Here is a 19,479-nt window from a genome sequence, read left to right on the forward strand (position 1 = left end):
AACTTGTGGTTTGAGATCTCAACATAAAAATGAGTTTGTGATTCCCGCACTTCAGCACGTGCGCTTGGAAGTCATGCAACTGGTACTTTTTCAATCTATGGACCCATTGAATGAAATAGATTTCCATCACGGCTCAAACATGAAATTTGCATGCTTACCTTCAAGAAATGTCTAAGAGACCTTTTTTTTATTTAAGGCTTATGAAAATGCTGCTAGCACGCCAACATCGTAGCTTGCTTCCGGGCTTTGGCCTGACGGCATGACGTGCCCCGCCTCCTCTGACCAGCCTTCCTTATGATGATGCGTCCAGCCCTTGCGGAAGCAGGAAGTTTGGTCAGAGGAGGCGGGGCACGTGACGTCATGCCGTCAGGCCGAAGCCCCGAAGCAAGCTGTATGTGTTGGCGTGTTGCTACAGTGATGGACAGCCTAAATCAAATTAGAGGGACCACGGCCAGGGGGATAGACGCTGCATCAGGGGGGGGGGGGATGAGAGAGAGAATGTCAGTAGCGGTGATCTGATTAGAGGGACTGCAGGGAGGGAGTGAGGGATAGACCCTGCATCGGGGGGGGGGGGGGGGGAGGATGAGAGAGAGAGATGCTTGGGGCTTGCGGCTGGGGAGGCTTAGCCTCCCCAAGCCTCTTATACCGGGCGCCTATGGTCTCAAGTTTCTTTAAGGTTTGTTCTTTGCATCCCGCATAAATTCCATTGCAGTAGTCTACATGGCTTAGTACTATTGATTGTATCAGGTTGCAAAATGTTCCCCTCGGGAAGAATTGTTTCACGCGTTTGAGTTTCCACATTGAGTAGAACATTTTCTTTGATGTGGATGTCACTTGGCTCTCTAGTGTTAAGTTGCGGTCCATTGTAACGCCGAGGATTTTCAGGCTGTCTGAGATAGGGAGGGTGTAATCTGGGGTGTTGATAATTTTGGGGTTATCCGTGCTGTGTAGGGATGAGAGGATGAGACAGTGTGTTTTTTCTTTGTTTAGTTGTAGTTGAAATGCATTTGCCCAAGAGTCCATGATGTTCAAGCTGATCTTGATTTTGTTGTTGATTTCTGTCAGTTTAGATTTGTAAGAAATGAATATTGTGACATTGTCTGCATAGATGAAAGGGTTAAAGCCTTGGCTAGTGGGGTCATCATTAGGTTGAAGAGGATCGGTGATAGCGGTGATCCTTGTGGTACTCCGCAGTCTGCTTTCCACGGTGATGATATGTTTGAATTTGATTTTACTTGATATGTTCTTGTGGTTAGGAAACCCTTGATCCAGCTAAGTATGTTTCCACCAATCCCGAACTTATCTAGTAATCTTATTAATATATTATGGTTTACCAAGTTGAATGCACTAGCATGTCGAATTGGAGGAGGAGGAGGATGTTTTTGCCTATTGCTATTTCCTGCTTGAATTTGGCTGTTTCTGTGCTGTGGAGGGGGCGAAAACCTGACTGTGATTCGTGTAATATTGAGAATTTGTTTATTTAATCTGTAAGTTGTTTGGCTACTACCATGCTTTCCATCAGTTTGACTGACAATGGAATGGATGCTACTGGACGGTAGTTAGTGATTTCATTTGTTTTTTTCTTGGTGTCTTTTGATATTGGAGTGAATAGGATATTGCCATTTTCCTTAGGGAAGAGACCTTGCTGAAGCATGTTTAGGTGGGATGTGAGGTCTGCTATGAAGCGGTCAGGGGCGGATTTCATTAGGTAGTTGGGACAGGTATCTAGTTTACAGTGACTGTTGGAGAACCTGCTGATCGCCTGTGCAACTGCATTGACAGTAAGGAGGGCGAATTTTAACCAGGTTTGGTCAGCCGGGTATTCTCCATTAAGGAAGATTTCAATGTCAGTGTTGTCCTGAGGTAGCGTGTATTTGATGTAGTGGCCAAGTTGGTGTCTAGGAGTTTGTTCACGAGTTGGTATAATTTCTTCGTGTCTTTGTAATCTGTCCCTATTTTAGTTTTATAGTATGATCTTTTGGTCTGTCTTATTGCGTATTTGTATTTTCTTTGTGATTGTTTCCATGTGTTGAGTGTGTGTTCGTCTTTTGTTTTTCTCCATGCTCGTTCGAGTTTCGTGGATTGTGTTTTTAGCTTTTTCAGTTCATCATTGAACCATGGTATCGAGTTATGCTTACATGAAGTTCTTGTTCGTAAGGGTGCTATTTGCAGAAATCTGAGTAGACCACATCCAGCATATACCCCCAATTCAATTCTTTTGTTACCTAGTCAAATAAATCAAATCAGATTCATTTGACATGATTTGTCTTTGGTAAAACCATGTTGCCTCAGATCTTGTAACTCATTTGATTGCAGAAAGTTGACTATTCTTTCCTTCACTAGCATCTCTATTACCTTTCCCACCACTGGGGTAAGGCTCACAGGTCTGTAGTTTTCTACCTTTTCTGTTATCACCCTTGTGAAGAGGGACCATATCAGCCTTTTCTCCAATGCTGTGGTAGTTCTCCAATATTCAAGGATCTATTAAACACATTCTTTAGAGAACTCGCCAATACCTTTCTAAGCTCCCTCAATGTCTAGGATATATCTCATCCCACCCCATGGCTATTTCCATGTTCAGCTTTCAATTTATTCATAAGCATTTTCTTCCAGGAACACTATGGTAACTACACCATCTCCATATATATTTTTGTCAGATATCTGCAGACCTTCGCCAGAGTTTTCTTCGGTGAATACTGAGCAAAAGTAGTTGTTGAATAATTCCACTTTCCCCTCATCGATATCTAAATATTAACTATCATTATCTTTGAGTCTCATAATTCTACCTCTGGCCTTTCTCCTTTTGCCAATACACCTGAGAAAAGTCAAGTAATCTTGCTTTACATCTTTTCTTTTGCCTGTGTCTTTGCTATCCTGATTTCTTTCTTCATCGCTCAGCTTTAGGTGGTATTCTTTTTTGTGTGCATTCTTTGCGATCTTCTGTATTTTGTGAATGCTATCCTGTTTAGCCTCTCTTCAACTTGGAAAAGAGACAAATGAGAGGAGATATGATCGAAGTTTATAAAATCATAGGTGGGGTTTAATACAGACAACACTAAAACAAGAGAGCCATGCCATGAAACTAACAACCAGCAAATTGAAAACAAGTCATAGAAAGTATTGTTCACACCAGGGGCGTATCTGCGTGGGGCCACAGGGGCCTGGGCCCCTGCAGATTTCGCCCTGGACCCTCTACCTCCGCCAACCCTCCCCCGCCGTTGCTGTCGCCTACCTTTGCTGGCGGGGGACCCCAACCCCCGCCAGCCGAGGTCCGCTTCCTCCTGCCGCTGCCGGCTGCCTTTAAAAGAATTCCTTCAGCTGGCGGGGGCCTCCAAACCCCGCCAGCCAAGCCGAGGTCCTTTCATTTCTTCCACTGCAGTCTGCAAAGCTGGCGCCGAAAGTTTCTTCTGAGTCTGACGTCGCTGCACATTGTACGTGCAGGACGTCAGACACAGAAACAGAAGCTTCATTCTGTTTCTGAGTCTGACATCCTGCACGTACAATGTGCAGCGACGTCAGACTCAGAAGAAACTTTCGGCACCAGCTTTGCAGACTGCAGTGGAAGAAATGAAAGGACCTCGGCTTGGCTGGCGGGGGTTGGGGGTCCCCCGCCAGCTGAAGGAATTCTTTTAAAGGCAGCCGGCAGCGGCAGGAGGAAGTGGACCTCAGCTGGCGGGGGTTGGGGTCCCCCGCCAGAAAAGGTAGGCGACAGCAACGGCGGGGGGAGGTTGGCAATGGCAGCGGCTGGGGGGAGGGGGATCGGCAATGGCGGCGGCGGGGGGGGGGGGGCTATAATGTGCCCCCTCACTCTGGCCCTGGCCCCCCCTACCGCTGCAGTTCAGATACGCCCCTGGTTCACACCTCATATTAAACCCCCTAGTTTTGCTACATCCTGAGATACTGCAACCAGGACTCCACACAACACTCAAGTTGCCATCGCACCATGGACCTATACAGAGGCATAATGATATTCTCAGTTTTGCTCTCCACTCCTTTGTAAATAATCTTACATAAGGCTTGACAAATCCTAACTGCCAGGTCACCATGGCAACTAGAAATTCCCCCCTGTGCCTGAGATTCTCAAGCCCTATATTTCTTTACCTTGTTGTTATTGCCGCCATAACAAGACCTTTGCACAGCATAGCTCTCAGTGAGTTTGAGCCATGCAGTGCAGGAATTTCCATACTAGTTTCAGAGTCTCAAATCCAGTATGACCCAGACAGAAGTTCTTACATTATGCAGCTCAAACTCATGGACAGCCCTGTGGTACAAAGGAGAGGGTCAAGGTCATTAAGGGAGGAGGGAGATGGGGAAGTAGATTGGTAGAGAAGAGAGAGATATGAGAGGGATATGAGAGAAATATGAGGCAATGATAGGGTGGGGGGGATATGTGAGAGAGCAAGTGGGTGATGATGGATTGGAGGAATGGGAGAGAAAGAGGGAGAGAGAGAGTAAGACTGGACAACAACAAGATTGACAGAATGAGGAAAGAACACAAAATAGACTGTGAGAACAGGGTGGGTGAATGAAACAGGGTGTGACAGAGACTCTGATGGCAGAGTGATGGAAAAAGAAAAAGCAAGACAGAGACTAGATGATGAAAGGGCATGGGAATGACAGTGAGAGACAGAGAGAAACTGTAAAGCAGGGTGACAGATAGGGGAATGATAGAGAAACTGTGCCAAGAAGGGGAGGAGGTGGTTACTGACTGTGCACTTCTGCATTAAGGGCCAGATTACTTCTTTTCCCTTATACACAGAATGAAAAACTAGCCTTAGCCGATCAGACTCTCTCCCCTTTGCCACCCCACTCTTCAGTACAGCGCTGCGTATGTCTAATAGCGCTATAGAAATGATAAGTAGTAGTTTCAGTGGAGACAACAGCAAGAACAGACAAAGTGTCAGAACACCACTGCTACTTGCAGTGCAGAATGTTCCCAGTCTAGAATTACCATCCTCCCTTAAACCTAACTAGAGAGGGTACTATGACACAATGTGCCACTGTTTGAAATATGGCCTATTTACTTCCCTCTACTAAAGCCAACAGTTCATGCATTGCCCATTATGCAAATCCTCAAGTACTTTAAAGTGCTTCCATGCCTCTGATTTTTTTATAGGACTTCTGCTCTGCTTCCTTACAGGCTGCTGCTGTTCAAGCTGGGGCTGAGGGCAGAAGATGAAAGGCTAGGAGCATCCTTCATCAGTGGCATAGCAAGGATCGAAGGGGCCCCAGGCAGAAACACTAAGATGAGCCTCTATAACACCATCTCTCCCAAGGTAGTGGAGACCTTGAGGTGGGGGCATAGGAGCAGACTTTGTAGGTGCTTGAGCACCCCCAATATTGAGAAAATTCCTTGTATGTGTCCAGGAATGGGTTATTTCTGCTGGGCTTAGCACCCTCAATGGTTTTGAAAAGTTGGCTCCTATGGGTGGGGGGAAAGGGGAAACCCCTTCAGAGCTTCAGTAACCAAACCCTGCAAAAAACACATTTTGGACGTATATAGGAAACCTGCAATAAGGCAGGACTAGTAACTACAACCCTATGTATAAAAAGGCAGCACCTCGAATCCCAATATATTTCCTGCTGAGAAAACAGAACAAGTCACACAGGTCCCAACACAAAATCTAAACAGTAGCAGAATGCTTCACTTCTATCACTCCTGCAGAATACAGACAGATAAGCAATCACTAACTTGAAGTAGGAACTGAATGCAATGTTTATGTTTATTGTTAGGATTTGCTATACCACTTTTACTATACAAAACTGTCAAAGTGGTTTGAGAATCAGAAATGTATTTTTCTGTACTGTGTAAAATATAAAGTTGTCAGAGTTATGCATTTCAAAATCTGACATATTCCAGTCACATTATTGAATGTGCTCCCTATTTGTTATCCGGATATTTTATTTACTAATCTGCTTGGTCCAGCCTCTCCTTTTAACTTTTCTTCTGTTATCTTCTCCTAAGTTCTTTCTAGGGTCTTGTTTTTTTTTTTTTTTAATTTTCTCTCTGGTCTTCCTTTCCAGTTTGCATCTGTCTTTGACATTGATTTGTCCATTTCATCCTTTTTCTCTCTTTCGTGCATCTCCACTCAGCAGCTAGAGTTTACCTCTCAATCTTCTGTTCTCTCACCCTCTAGTTTTCAGTTTCCCTCTTTGTACATTTTACCTACCTGTGAACTTTCCATCTTCCACTCTCGTCTCCTCAGATCTTCCTCCATGTTTCTATTCTCTCACCAACCCAGCTCATTAGCTGTCATTCAGCCCCTCCTGGCATCCAGTCCTTTTGTTCTTTCTCTTACTTGCTACCCAGTTTCTACATTCCCTCCTCAGATCTGTCCCTTCCATCTGTCCCTTTCCAATGGAAAGTAACTAAAAAAGCAAGTGTGTGTGGCTGTGCTGCAGCCCAGGATACTTACTTAAGAAGAAATATTTGTGCTGATGGTTATAAGGCATGTATTTTTTCTTCTGGACTCCAAGCTGCAAAGAAGGGAGTAACAGAATTACTGATCTCTTTTGGTAAGAAGAGGAACATTACCTCATTACCTCCCCATAGACAGAAGTGTCATGAAAAAGAGAACAAGTTAGCTATATCATGAGGTATTTTACTTTCCTCTACATCACAAATGAAGTAAAGTAACATTCCTATCAAAGGTGGGTAGAATAGCAGAGCACAGCAGCTTTCCTGTCTAGTAAAGGTTAGCAGTATTTCATCTATTCTGCCAAATGTTATTAGAGCATACTTACAGCATAGCAAGAGCACATTAATGTTCAGCAAGCAAACCAGATAAGGATGTGATAAGGCTCTCAGTGTAAAGAGTGTGGCTGCCAACCACCGATAACCCTTATCGGGCTAATAGAGCTTCAGATCATACGCAGAGATTCTGCTGCTAGGGCAGAACAGTTAGGCAAAGCAGTTCACCTTGAAATAAATGCACATAGGGGCACTCTGATCACAAATAAGGAGAACGAGGAAACTAAAACTTGGTTCTTTGTAGAAGCTGTAGTACTGTTTTCCAGCAACCCTGCTAAACTCTGTGCTCCCTGGCTATGGTGAAAGGTGTTTTTTAATAATGAATTGAAAAATCTGAAAAATAAAATTTTGCCTTTATACACTCCTCTGCCTTTATACAGAAGCCTGATGTAACACTGCAAGACTGCTAGGGGTTGCTGATGCACTGGTGCCAGCAAGGGCAGGAATGACTGGAGATCGATTCTGCCTGGATCTCCATAACCTGATAGGCCCAAGAGAGGCCTATGGTGGCTAGGTGGAGACCTTTTGAAAGAGGAGGGATTATGGAACAAGGGATAAGACCTCCGAGGGAGCTTCCAGGTGGGAGGATGCTTCTGGGAGGTGGCTATCCTGCGAGATGGGGACCTTGACTTGGGAGATCCTTTGGAAGGGAGCTGTACATTCGGAGGATGCTTCAGAATTTGAATGGGGGTGGGGTTTGGGGGAACATCTTACATTAAAATCTGGTCAGCCCCATTAAGATGCACTCCAGGAGCATTGGGCTATAGGTTTGTAGCTTGATACTCCCAGGAGAGTAGAATAACACTGCTTTATGAGGTGACTCACAAACACTATTATTCATTAGTCAGTAACCACAAAACTACCGCTGGTGCTGTGGTAAATCAAGAAAAAGAAGTTTTTCTTGATTTTTCTATGAGTTTTGCAGCTACATTCAAAGTGGTTTACATAGAGGAGCATAATCGAATGCAAACGCCCATCTCCATGGGCGCCTATCTCCGAGGACGGATACGCGAAGGGGCGGGACAGACCGTGTTTTCAAAAAAGATGGGCGTCCATCTATTGTTTTGATAACATGGTTGGTGCCGGGCAAATGCATCAGATTTGGGCGGATTTGAGCTGGGCGGTATCGGTTTTCAGCGATAATGGAAACCGAAGGTTCCCAGCTCAAAAACGAACAACTCCAAGGCATTTGGTCGTGGGAGGGGCCAGGATTCATAGTGCACTGGTCCCCCCCACATGCCAGGACACCAACCGGGCACCCTAGGGGGCACTTGTAAAAAGTTAAAAAAAAAAAAAAAAGTAAAATACCTCCCAAGTCCATAGCTCCCTTACCTTGGGTGCTGAGCCCCCCCAAATCCCCTCATAACCCACTACCTATAACTCTACACCATTACCATAGCACTTATGGCTGAAGGGGGGCACCTCGATGTGGTACAGTGGGTTTTGGGGGCGGTGTGGAGGGCTCCCATTTACTAGCACAGGTAGGGGGGGGATGGGCCTGGGTCCGCCTGCCTGAAGTCCACTGCACCCACTAACAACTGCTCCAGGGACCTGCATACTGCTGTGATGGAGCTGGGTATGACATTTGAGGCTGGCATACAGGGTGGAAAAAAAGTTTTTAAAGTTCTTTTTTTTGGTGGGAGGGGGTTAGTGACCACTGGGGGAGTCAGGGGAGGTCATCTCTGATTCCCTCCGGTGGTCATCTGGGCAGTTGGGGCACGTTTTGGGGACTTGTTCATGAAAAAAAGGGTCCAAAAAAAGCGGCCCAAATTCTCACTTCTGCCACCCTTCTTTTTTCCATTATCGGCCGAGTGCGCCCATCTCTCCTCGGCCGATAAACACGCCCCAGTCCCGCCTTCACCATGCCTGCAACCTCCCATCAACTTTGTTCGTTCCCGCGACAGACTGCAGTTGGAGGCGCCCAAAATCGGCTTTCCATTATACTGATTTGGGAGCCCATGGGAGAAAGGCGCCCATCTCCTGATTTGGGTCGAAATATGGGCGTCTTTTTGTTTCGAAAATAAGCTGGATAGTATATACAGGTACTAATTTGTACCTGGGGCAATAGAGGGTTAAGTGACTTCTTGCCCCAAGTCACAAGGAGCTGCAGTGGGAATCAAACTAGTTCCCTAAAATCAAAGTTCACTGCACTAACCACTAGGCTACTCCTCCACTCCTCCATAAGGTGTGGTAAAAGCACAATTTGTACTGCAGCTTGATAACTACCTCTCTTACTGTATTCACATTAATAGCACCGTACTGACTCAGCACTTGGATGATTTCAAAACATACAACATCATCAGATGTTCTTGCCACTGTTGCCATTCTGGTATCAGCTTTCCCATCCTCTTTCTGCTCTAATACTGGGGGCTCTTCTCTTCTCAGCAGTTTGATCCCTCACCAAAATTTCTCAATAGACTCACTAACAGAATTTCCACTCATCTTAAAGGAAGCTTATTTCATCCTCATCTTCCCAGAAGGAACTTTTTCCTTCAAATACTCCCTAAGCCCCCTACTAGTGATCACATGTCTCCTTAACTTGAGGAGGGAACTGAACTGTATTATAAGAAAACCTGTATTATATCCTGGACCAAATCAAGTATAGGGTCACACCACTGCTAAGAGTTTAAATATGTAAGTAGAATAGATTAGATAAGATTAAGTGATTCTATAATGAGGCACAGAAAAACAACATTAGAACAACAAAAGAACATCAAAAGAAGAAAAGTTGTCTCTACTAAATAATGTTTTTGAGTTATTCATTTTCACAGTTGAAGTTGGAAAATAAGCAAAGTTAAGCTACGTTTTAAGGGGACCTATGATTATACTAAGGAAACCCTTGGGCAGTAATACTATTATTTGCAAGCCTAGGGTCTAAGGCACCCCCCTGCAGACCAAATGTTGCCCGGGAGGGAAAGGTTAGGACAGCTGTTGTACTTGGTGATTCGATCATTAGGCATATAGATAGCTGGGTGGCTGGTGGACGTGAGGATCGCCTGGTGACTTGCCTGCCTGGTGCGAAGGTGGCGGACCTCACGTGTCACCTAGATAGGATTCTAGATAGTGCTGGGGAGGAGTCCGCTGTCTTGGTACATGTGGGTACCAATGACATAGGAAAATGTGGGAGAGAGGTTCTGGAAGCAAAATTTAGGCTCTTAGGTAGAAAGCTGAAATCCAGATCCTCCAGGGTAGCATTTTCTGAAATGCTACCTGTGCCACGCGCAGGGCCCAAGAGACAGGCAGAGCTCCAGAGTCTCAATGCGTGGATGAGACGATGGTGCAGGGAGGAGGGCTTTAGATTTGTTAGGAACTGGGCAACATTCTGGGGAAGGGGGAGCCTATTCCGAAAGGATGGGCTCCATCTTAACCAGAGTGGGACCAGGCTGCTGGCATCGGCGTTTAAGAAGGAGATAGAGCAGCTTTTAAACTAGAAATGGGGGGAAGGCCGACAGTCGCTCAAAAGAGCATGGTTCGGGATAAGGTATCTTTCAAAGATATCACCATAACAGGGAAGATAGAGTATCCTGATAGTGAGGTTGCAAAAGAGATTGTAGTAGATCGGGTATCTTTAAATAACAATAAAAATCAGACAAAAGATTGCCAATTAATACTGTCAAGTACTAAGCATGATGTACTTAGGAACAACAAACATAGTTTGAAATGTCTATATGCGAATGCCAGGAGCCTAAGAAATAAGATGGGGGAGTTAGAATATATTGCACTAAATGAAAAATTAGATATAATAGGCATCTCTGAGACCTGGTGGAAGGAGGATAACCAGTGGGATACTGTCATACCGGGGTACAAATTATATCGTAGTGATAGGGTGAATCGGATTGGTGGAGGGGTAGCATTGTATATTAACGAGAGCCTTGAATCAAATAGATTGAAAATTCTGCAGGAAGCAAAACACTCCTTGGAATCACTGTGGATTGAAATTCCATGTGCAAAGGGGAAAAGGATAGTGATAGGAGTGTACTACCGTCCGCCTGGCCAGGACGAACAGACGGATGCGGAAATGTTAAAGGAAATCAGGGACGCGAACAAACTGGGCAACACAATAATAATGGGGGATTTCAATTACCCGCATATAGACTGGGGTAATGTAACATCTGTACACGCAAGGGACATAAGATTTCTTGATGAAATCAAGGACAGCTTCATGGAACAGCTAGTTCAGGAGCCGACAAGAGAAGGAAAAATACTAGACTTAGTCCTTAGTGGTGCTCATGATCTAGTGCAGGGGGGTAACGATACGAGGGCCGCTTGATAACAGTGATCATAATATGATCGGTTTTGATATTGGCATTGAAGGAAGTGAAACTAGGAAATCAAGTACGCTAGCGTTTAACTATAGAAAAGGTGATTACGACAAAATGAGAAAAATGGTGAAAAAAAGACTGAAAGGAGCAGCTCGCAGAGTAAAAAACTTGCATCAGGCGTGGATGCTGTTTAAAAACACCATCCTGGAGGTTCAGGACAAATATATTCCACGTATTAGAAAAAAGGGAAAAAAGACTAAACGTCAGCCGGCGTGGCTAAACAGTAAGATAAAGGAAATCATTAGAGCCAAAAAACAATCCTTCAGAAAGTGGAGAAGAGAACCAACTGAAAGTAACAGGATAGATCATAAGGAATGCCAAGCCAAATGCAAAGCGGAGATAAGGAGGGCAAAAAAGGACTTTGAGAAGAAATTAGCGTTGGAAGCAAAAATACATAGTAAAAACTTTTTTAGATACAGTAAAAGCAGGAAACCGGCCAAAGAGTCGGTTGGGCCGCTGGACGAAAATGGTGTTAAAGGGGCGATCAAGGAGGACAAAGCCGTAGCGGAGAAATTAAATGAATTCTTTGCTTCGGTCTTCACCGAGGAGGATTTGGGGGGGACACCGGTGCCGGAAAGAATATTTGAAGCGGGGGAGTCGGAGAAACTAAACAAATTCTCTGTAACCTTGGAGGATGTAATGGGTCAGTTCAGCAAGCTGAAGAGTAGTAAATCACCGGGACCTGATGGTATTCATCCCAGAGTATTAATAGAACTAAAAAATGAACTTGCGGAGCTACTGTTAGAAATATGCAATCTGTCCCTAAAATCGAGTGTAATACCGGAAGACTGGAGGGTAGCCAATGTTACTCCGATTTTTAAGAAAGGTTCCAGAGGAGATCCGGGAAATTATAGACCGGTGAGTCTGACGTCGGTGCCGGGCAAGATGGTGGAGGCTATTATTAAGAATAAAATTGCAGAGCATATAGAAAAACATGGACTGATGAGACAAAGTCAGCACGGATTTAGTGAAGGGAAGTCTTGCCTCACCAATCTAATGCATTTTTTTGAGGGGGTAAGCAAACATGTGGACAATGGGGAGCCGGTTGATATTGTATATCTGGATTTTCAGAAGGCGTTTGACAAAGTGCCGCACGAAAGACTCCTGAAGAAATTGCAGAGTCATGGAATCGGAGGTAGGGTATTATTATGGATTAAGAACTGGTTGAAAGATAGGAAGCAGAGAGTAGGATTGCGTGGCCAGTATTCTCAGTGGAGGAGGGTAGTTAGTGGGGTCCCGCAGGGGTCTGTGCTGGGTCCGTTGCTTTTTAATGTATTTATAAATGACCTAGAGATGGGAATAACTAGTGAGGTAATTAAATTCGCCGATGACACAAAATTATTCAGGGTCGTCAAGTCGCAGGAGGAATGTGAACGATTACAGGAGGACCTTGCGAGACTGGGAGAATGGGCGTGCAAGTGGCAGATGAAGTTCAATGTTGACAAGTGCAAAGTGATGCATGTGGGTAAGAGGAACCCGAATTATAGCTACGTCTTGCAAGGTTCCGCGTTAGGAGTTACGGATCAAGAAAGGGATCTGGGTGTCGTCGTCGATGATACGCTGAAACCTTCTGCTCAGTGTGCTGCTGCGGCTAGGAAAGCGAATAGAATGTTGGGTGTTATTAAGAAGGGTATGGAGTCCAGGTGTGCGGATGTTATAATGCCGTTGTATCGCTCCATGGTGCGACCGCACCTGGAGTATTGTGTTCAGTACTGGTCTCCGTATCTCAAAAAAGATATAGTAGAATTGGAAAAGGTACAGCGAAGGGCGACGAAAATGATAGTGGGGATGGGACGACTTTCCTATGAAGAGAGGCTGAGAAGGCTAGGGCTTTTCAGCTTGGAGAAGAGACGGCTGAGGGGAGATATGATAGAAGTGTATAAAATAATGAGTGGAATGGATCGGGTGGATGTGAAGCGACTGTTCACGCTATCCAAAAATACTAGGACTAGAGGGCATGAGTTGAAGCTACAGTGTGGTAAATTTAAAACGAATCGGAGAAAATTTTTCTTCACCCAACGTGTAATTAGACTCTGGAATTCATTGCCGGAGAACGTGGTACGGGCGGTTAGCTTGACGGAGTTTAAAAAGGGGTTAGATAGATTCCTAAAGGACAAGTCCATAGACCGCTATTAAATGGACTGGAAAAATTCCTCATTTTTAGGTATAACTTGTCTGGAATGTTTTTACGTTTGGGGAGCGTGCCAGGTGCCCTTGACCTGGATTGGCCACTGTCGGTGACAGGATGCTGGGCTAGATGGACCTTTGGTCTTTCCCAGTATGGCACTACTTATGTACTTATGTACTTATCAGTTGGTGCCCCCCTGCAGACCATCAGTTGGTGCCCCCCTGCAGACTATCAGTTGGTTCGTGCGCCCCCCCCCACCCCTGGACCTGCCTGGCTCCAAGGCGCGTGAAGAGCTGGGCGGTGGCAAAGAGCCGAGCGCTGCTCCCACAAGCTGCCATCTGGGGCACGAAGGAGGAAATGGCTGGGTTTGGCCTGAGCCTCCTCCGCTCCATCCCCGATTCCCCGGCGCTTTAAATTTACCTCTCTCCGCCTCCGGCTCCGATGTCTGTGCAGCGTCCGTGAAAGCGCTGCCTGTCTGACGTCTCTCCACCAGCCTTCCCTTCGCTCGTTTGTTCCCTCTGTGTCCCGCCTTCTTCTGACATCATTTCCTTGAGGGCGGGACACAGAGGGAACGAACGAGCGAAGGAAGGCTGGTGGAGAGACGTCAGACAGGCAGCGCTTTCACGAACACTGCGCAGACGTCGGAGGCGGAGCGAGGTAAATTTAAAGCGCTGGGGAATCGGGGATGGAGCGGAGGAGTAAGGTTTTTTTTTAAAAATACAGCTCGACGTTGCGGCGCCCTTGAAGGCAGGTGCCCCCCTGCGGCACTTACCGCGCTTACTGTGTTGGCACAGCCCTGTGCATGCACATCCAACTGCCAAAAATTAGGCACCAGCATTTACACCAGTTAGACGTGAAATCTGCGGTAAGCTAGTATTCAGCAAAGGACACTATCTTAGCAAGTATCTTTCTGGTACCCAACTGTGGGTACTGTTTACTGAATCCGGCCCATAGTCTAAAATTAGATCATTATCATGGTGTGTTCCTCAGAGACCAAGAAGTTTCTGATTATTCATGGAAACGTCATTATGAACAGAGTAGATTGGTAGGGAGAGGCCATTCAGGAGCCAAGTAATTGTTCATGCTTACTAATGGTTTTGACCTTTAACATTCAGTTTGTTCTGGCTGTGACTTCTCTGTTTCACTCCTTCAGTGCTATGAGCACAGGTTACCAGCTGTCTGAAGTTTTCCCTAAATTCCTTTCACCAGTTGGCCAAGCTATTGCAGTAAGCCTTCACTTAGGGGCCCCAAGCCACAGCAGTTGGATTCCAATCTGGCCACTAGGTGAAACTACCTCCTTCCCATAGGGATATGAATACTGCCTTTGCATCATCACCATCCTCAGTCAGCTCAGGGAGAGGAGGTCTAGCTCTCAAATCAAACCTGGGACTTCAGTGCACAGCATTTTTTGTGATCTGTCAGGTACTTGAGACCCAGATTGGCTGCTGTCACAGACAAGGTTTTGGGCTCGATGGATCATGATGGTTATTTTACTTCTTGTAAGACAGTGCTTGTGTCATTTTGTTTGCTGGACCAGACAAGGTGAAATTTGCCATTTCATATCAGCTGGGTAAGAATCTCTGTTTTCCCCTCCCTCGCCTTTCTTCAGTTGTTTTTTAAAATTTATATTAGTGATTCAAGATGGCGCCATGGCAGGATGCGGATGTCGGCTGCTCCTAAATAATTGTGGTGATTTCCTTTTTTCCTCATAATCATGCCGAAAAGGAAGAGTAAACTTAGGGGACCCCTCTCCCTAAGCAGATCCCTTCCTTACCTGGACAGCTGCCGATGTCCTCATTTTTGGTGTCGACCCCAACTCCGGGCGTTTCCGTATACGAGGCTGGGAAGAGCCTCGTCCAGGAGAGCGATCTTTCGCTCAGCCCGCTAGGACCTTTGACCCCGCCGCCTCCGCAACTTGACAGGGTTTCTGTTCCGAGGCCCGAAGCAGGAAGCTCGAAGGGGTGGCGAACCCCGTCGGAAGGAACGGAACTCGCGATACCATCAGAGCAGGCTGCGGGCAACCAAGGTACACCGGAGATGGCAACTGGGGGAATAACGGAGGACGCGACTGGGATTGTGAATCCACAAGAAGCTTTTCTCCGCTCTTTGGATTCTATATGGACAGCCCTAGAAGCTATGAACAAGGTTTGTAATGCCTTTATTTCAGTAACTTTAAATAATTCCTCTCAAATTAAGAACTTAAAAGACAAGATGGAAGGACTCTTAGTGAAACAAACTAAACTTGAGACTACAAATGCTAAACTACAAGAACAACAAGCACAAATCTCTGGAGATAGAATGGCAATACATTGCAAGATAGAAAATTTAGAAAATCTTTCAAGAAATTTAAACCTGCGTGTTTTAAATTTTCCAAAAGACCAATTTACTACGCCTAGAGATATGTTTGTAAAATTTCTGAAGGTGGTGTATAAATAGTCAGATCAAGCCCTTCCACCTACACAGGGAATATAGTACCTAAAATCTTTGCCAAGATCTAATAAGAATGCTCCAGGAACTTCAGATAAGACTCTTGAACTATTGGACTTAACAAATATCCTGGAACAATCGAATGAAGCTATTGAGACTAGAGCTACTTTAATTGTTTCATTTGTTTTTTTACAAGACAAAGAAACTCTGTTGAGTCTATACTTTAAAAACATACACCCAGAATTTAAGGGTGCTAAAATTTCAATTTTTCCGGATATATCTCGTTGGTCTCAACAGAGGAGAAAGAAATTTCTAGAGATGAAACAAGAATCTTTGGCCATAAAGGCAAAGTTTCAACTACGCTTTCCATGTAAATGTATGTTGACTTTGAATGAAAAAAGATACATTTTCTTTGAACCTGACCAATTACGTACGTTCCTTGATGCACAAGGCGAAAAGGGTTAAGTCCATATAAAGAAAGGTTGTATAATTAAGGGGTAACCTCCTGCCAATTTTAAGGTCTATAAATGTTTAATGTCCAAACTTTCATTGGTTTTTTCTTAACTATCTTGAATCCCCCATTGATTTTGTGGATTATAAGCAACTAAGGTTACTATTATTATTATTTGGAAAGATTTTCTTTTGTAAATATGTGATATGGCTGTATCTTACCAAAGATGATATCTTTGTATTGAATGAAACTAATAAACAAATTTATATTAGTGGTTCTTTTATAGTTATTTACATATTGATGTACTTTTAAGTTCTATTTATTTGTATTGATACAGTAACATTTTTATGTCTTAGGTATTAAATATTTCTATAGTTTTTACTTGATGGCGTTCCCTCTTAGTTTTATTACATTTTTTTAGTTGATATGTTAATGTCCGAATTTTTGAATGTATTTTTAGTTGTTCTGTCCCTGACGCAGTCAATTTTTTTTGCAAAACATGGCCATGTCGGGCACAGATGATTGAAAACCTGAGAGCTTTTTACTGAATAAAGACTGTGTGTTTGTTACAAGATCTGCCTCTTTGTTTTATCTTCAACTGGCACTGAGTCATCAGGCTAGCCTTAAGAAGCCAACATTTTAATCTTCACTGGGCAGTGAAAACTTTCACAAAGAACACTTTAAAAATGCTACCTAGTATCCAGTATGACTGGCCACCCACTGCAGAAGAAGGACAACTTTATGACATATCACATAACAACATTATCAATGTTTATGCTAGTAACTGGTAGACTGGAAGTCGAAGGATCAAAATGTTGCTTTTTAGAGGGGCAGGCAACATCTCATTATTGTCCTGCTTTGTCATGTCTTATCTGGAAGTCTTGGAGAAAATGGAGCTCATCTGGACCACAAAAACTAATAGGATTTCTTAGGAAACATTAACCTCCTAATTCTGTAAAAAGCACTAAAAATTGCGTGCACAAATTTGGGTGCGTACCGAAATTGCATGCGCAATTTAATTGAACAAGTTAATTAGCACCAGTAATTGGCATTTTAACAAGCAATTATTGGATCTAATTAGAATTATAAGTTATGCACATAAATTTAGGCACATATTCTGTGCCTAAATTTTATATGCGAGTCAAAAAAGGGGTGCAGAGATGGGCGGGTCATGGGCAAATTGGGGACCTTTCTTTAAATTATGCATAGTTATAGAATAAGAGCATCTGCACCTAACTTCAGGCGCGGACATTTCTGCCACATTTTCATTTGTGAAAATGGCCATGCCTACAGTTAGGCATGATTCCCGAGTGTAAGCGCTATTCTATAAACCACGCCAAACTTTAAATGGGGTTTATCGAATAGCACTTTTTTCGGCGCTGATTTTTTGGCCTAAAAGGGCAATTCTGTAGGAGCCCAGATAGGTAGGGCTTCCACTTAGGCCCATAACCTACAGGATCCTGTAAGTTATATGTGTCCCTACCACATTTAGGTGCATGTACTTATTGCGGGCACCTAAATATTAGGGGGCTGATATTCAAACCGTAGGAGTTAGCCCGCCTAACTCCCATGGTTAGTGCTAAACGCGAATATTCAATACCAGATCGTTTCCAGTGACCAGCATTCAATATCTGGTTATGTTTTGGCCAGTTTGAACATAACCAGCTACCTCGATATTCAGACTTAGCCAGTTATGTTTAAACCAGCCAAAGGATATCTCACCTACTCACGTGGCCAACTATAGCTGCTAAAGTGGGGCTGAAAATCGGCAGGTAGCCGGTTATGTCGGCCGATATAACCGGCTATTCTCTAGCCGCTAACTGGTGATATTCAGTGGGAGACAGCTAGCTATCCCACTGAATATCGCAAGAAAGCCAGTTATGGGGCATTTAACCAGCCAGGTGCCAATCCTGGCTGGTTAAACGCTTTTGAATATGAGGGGGTAGGTGAGCTGATACCGAGTTACACTTGTATTCTATAACAGAAAATCAGCTTATAATTCAACAATTTTTTATTGATGATATAACCAAGGTAACATACCAAGCAGTAAAATATACAGTGTTAATGAAAAGGCGAAAGATTTATTCGTGCTGAAGAGAGATCATATATAATAAAGACAGTAAGAAACAATCCATCATCAATCTGTCCTCAGAATTGTCCCCTCTGCTTTTTAGCAGTAAGCAGTTCATTTTGACCACTCAACATAACCAGCTAGGGGCTGAATAATTATCTCCTGCTGAATATCCGCAGTTAGGCACGTAAACCTTATTTAACCGACCGGGAGCCATTCATGGTCAGTTAAATAGTTTTGAATATTTTTGTGGCTGTGTATAGTGCTGTGTATGTCTAGTAGCACTATAAAAAGGATAAGTAGTAATAATCTAGGCACATAGGTTTCATTATAAAATAGGCTCTTAGCATCAGAGCACCTAAAAGGAGATGCCCAATTACAGGACTGCCCCAAAGAGCACTGGACAACCTATAAAATATTTATCAAGAAATAGTCTACTCAAGAAAAAATGAAATCATTTGTGAAAAATTTTAGGTATTACAATGTGAAGAAAGACACTAAGGAGAAATGCTAAGCCATTCTTCACAGATTGCTGCATCACAGTGCACTCTTGCTTAGCAGTCTGGCCGATTCTGGTTTATTTTTCCACTGCTGTGGAGTCAATCTACAGCAGCCGTCCAGGTGACAGCTCTGCAGAATGTTTGTATCTTCCATTTATCTTTCCTTTTCATTTCATTATAGCATTTCTTCTTAAACAGGTACCCCTTTTTCCCTAGCCAAACGCCCTCTTTAGAAACACTTTACCACACTAGCACTTCATCACCATTTCCTAGAACTGTTGCAGATTGCTAGATTTATTGATTACAGGAGAACAGTCTAGCTCTTCCATGTCTCAAGTTCAAATTCTAGCAAAAGTCTTCCCCTGTGCTCATATGTGGCACGTTTACCAGAGAACACTGCAGCTGAACTTTGAAACAGACAATGTGTGCCAGCAGGTGATATTTAGGATACCATTATATTAACTGTCAACTCAGTACAATGAAGTGCAGTTCTCATAAGTACATAAGTATTGCCATACTGGGACAGACCGAAGGTCCATCAAGCCCAGCATCCTGTTTCCAACAGTGGCCAATCCAGGACACAAGTACCTGGCAAGATCCCAAAACAGTACAATACATTTTATTCTGCTTATTCTAGAAATAAGCAGTGGATTTTCCCCAAGTCCAAACCTTTTTAAAATCCCGCTAAGCTAACCGCTTTACTACATTTACTGGCAATGAATTCCAGAGTTTAATTACACATTGAGTGAAGAAATATTTTCTCCGATTCATTTTAAATTTACTACTTGTGCCCCCCTTGGCAAGAGTAAACAAGCTATTCACATCTACC

At 43.9% G+C, this 19,479-nt stretch overlaps 1 protein-coding gene across 2 annotated transcripts in view; it reads right to left on the reverse strand.

Moving 5' to 3' along the window:
- FADS1 (fatty acid desaturase 1) overlaps positions 1–19,479 on the reverse strand; it is a 108,588-nt gene that overhangs the window by 38,181 nt on the left and 50,928 nt on the right. For both annotated transcript variants that reach the window (XM_030201181.1, XM_030201182.1), the window contains exon 6: positions 6,417–6,477. In XM_030201181.1, the coding sequence (XP_030057041.1) occupies positions 6,417–6,477 (61 nt within the window). The remainder of the gene's footprint in view (positions 1–6,416; positions 6,478–19,479) is intronic.

Source organism: Microcaecilia unicolor, chromosome 4 (genome assembly GCF_901765095.1).
Source record: "Microcaecilia unicolor chromosome 4, aMicUni1.1, whole genome shotgun sequence".
NCBI lineage: Eukaryota > Metazoa > Chordata > Amphibia > Gymnophiona > Siphonopidae > Microcaecilia > Microcaecilia unicolor.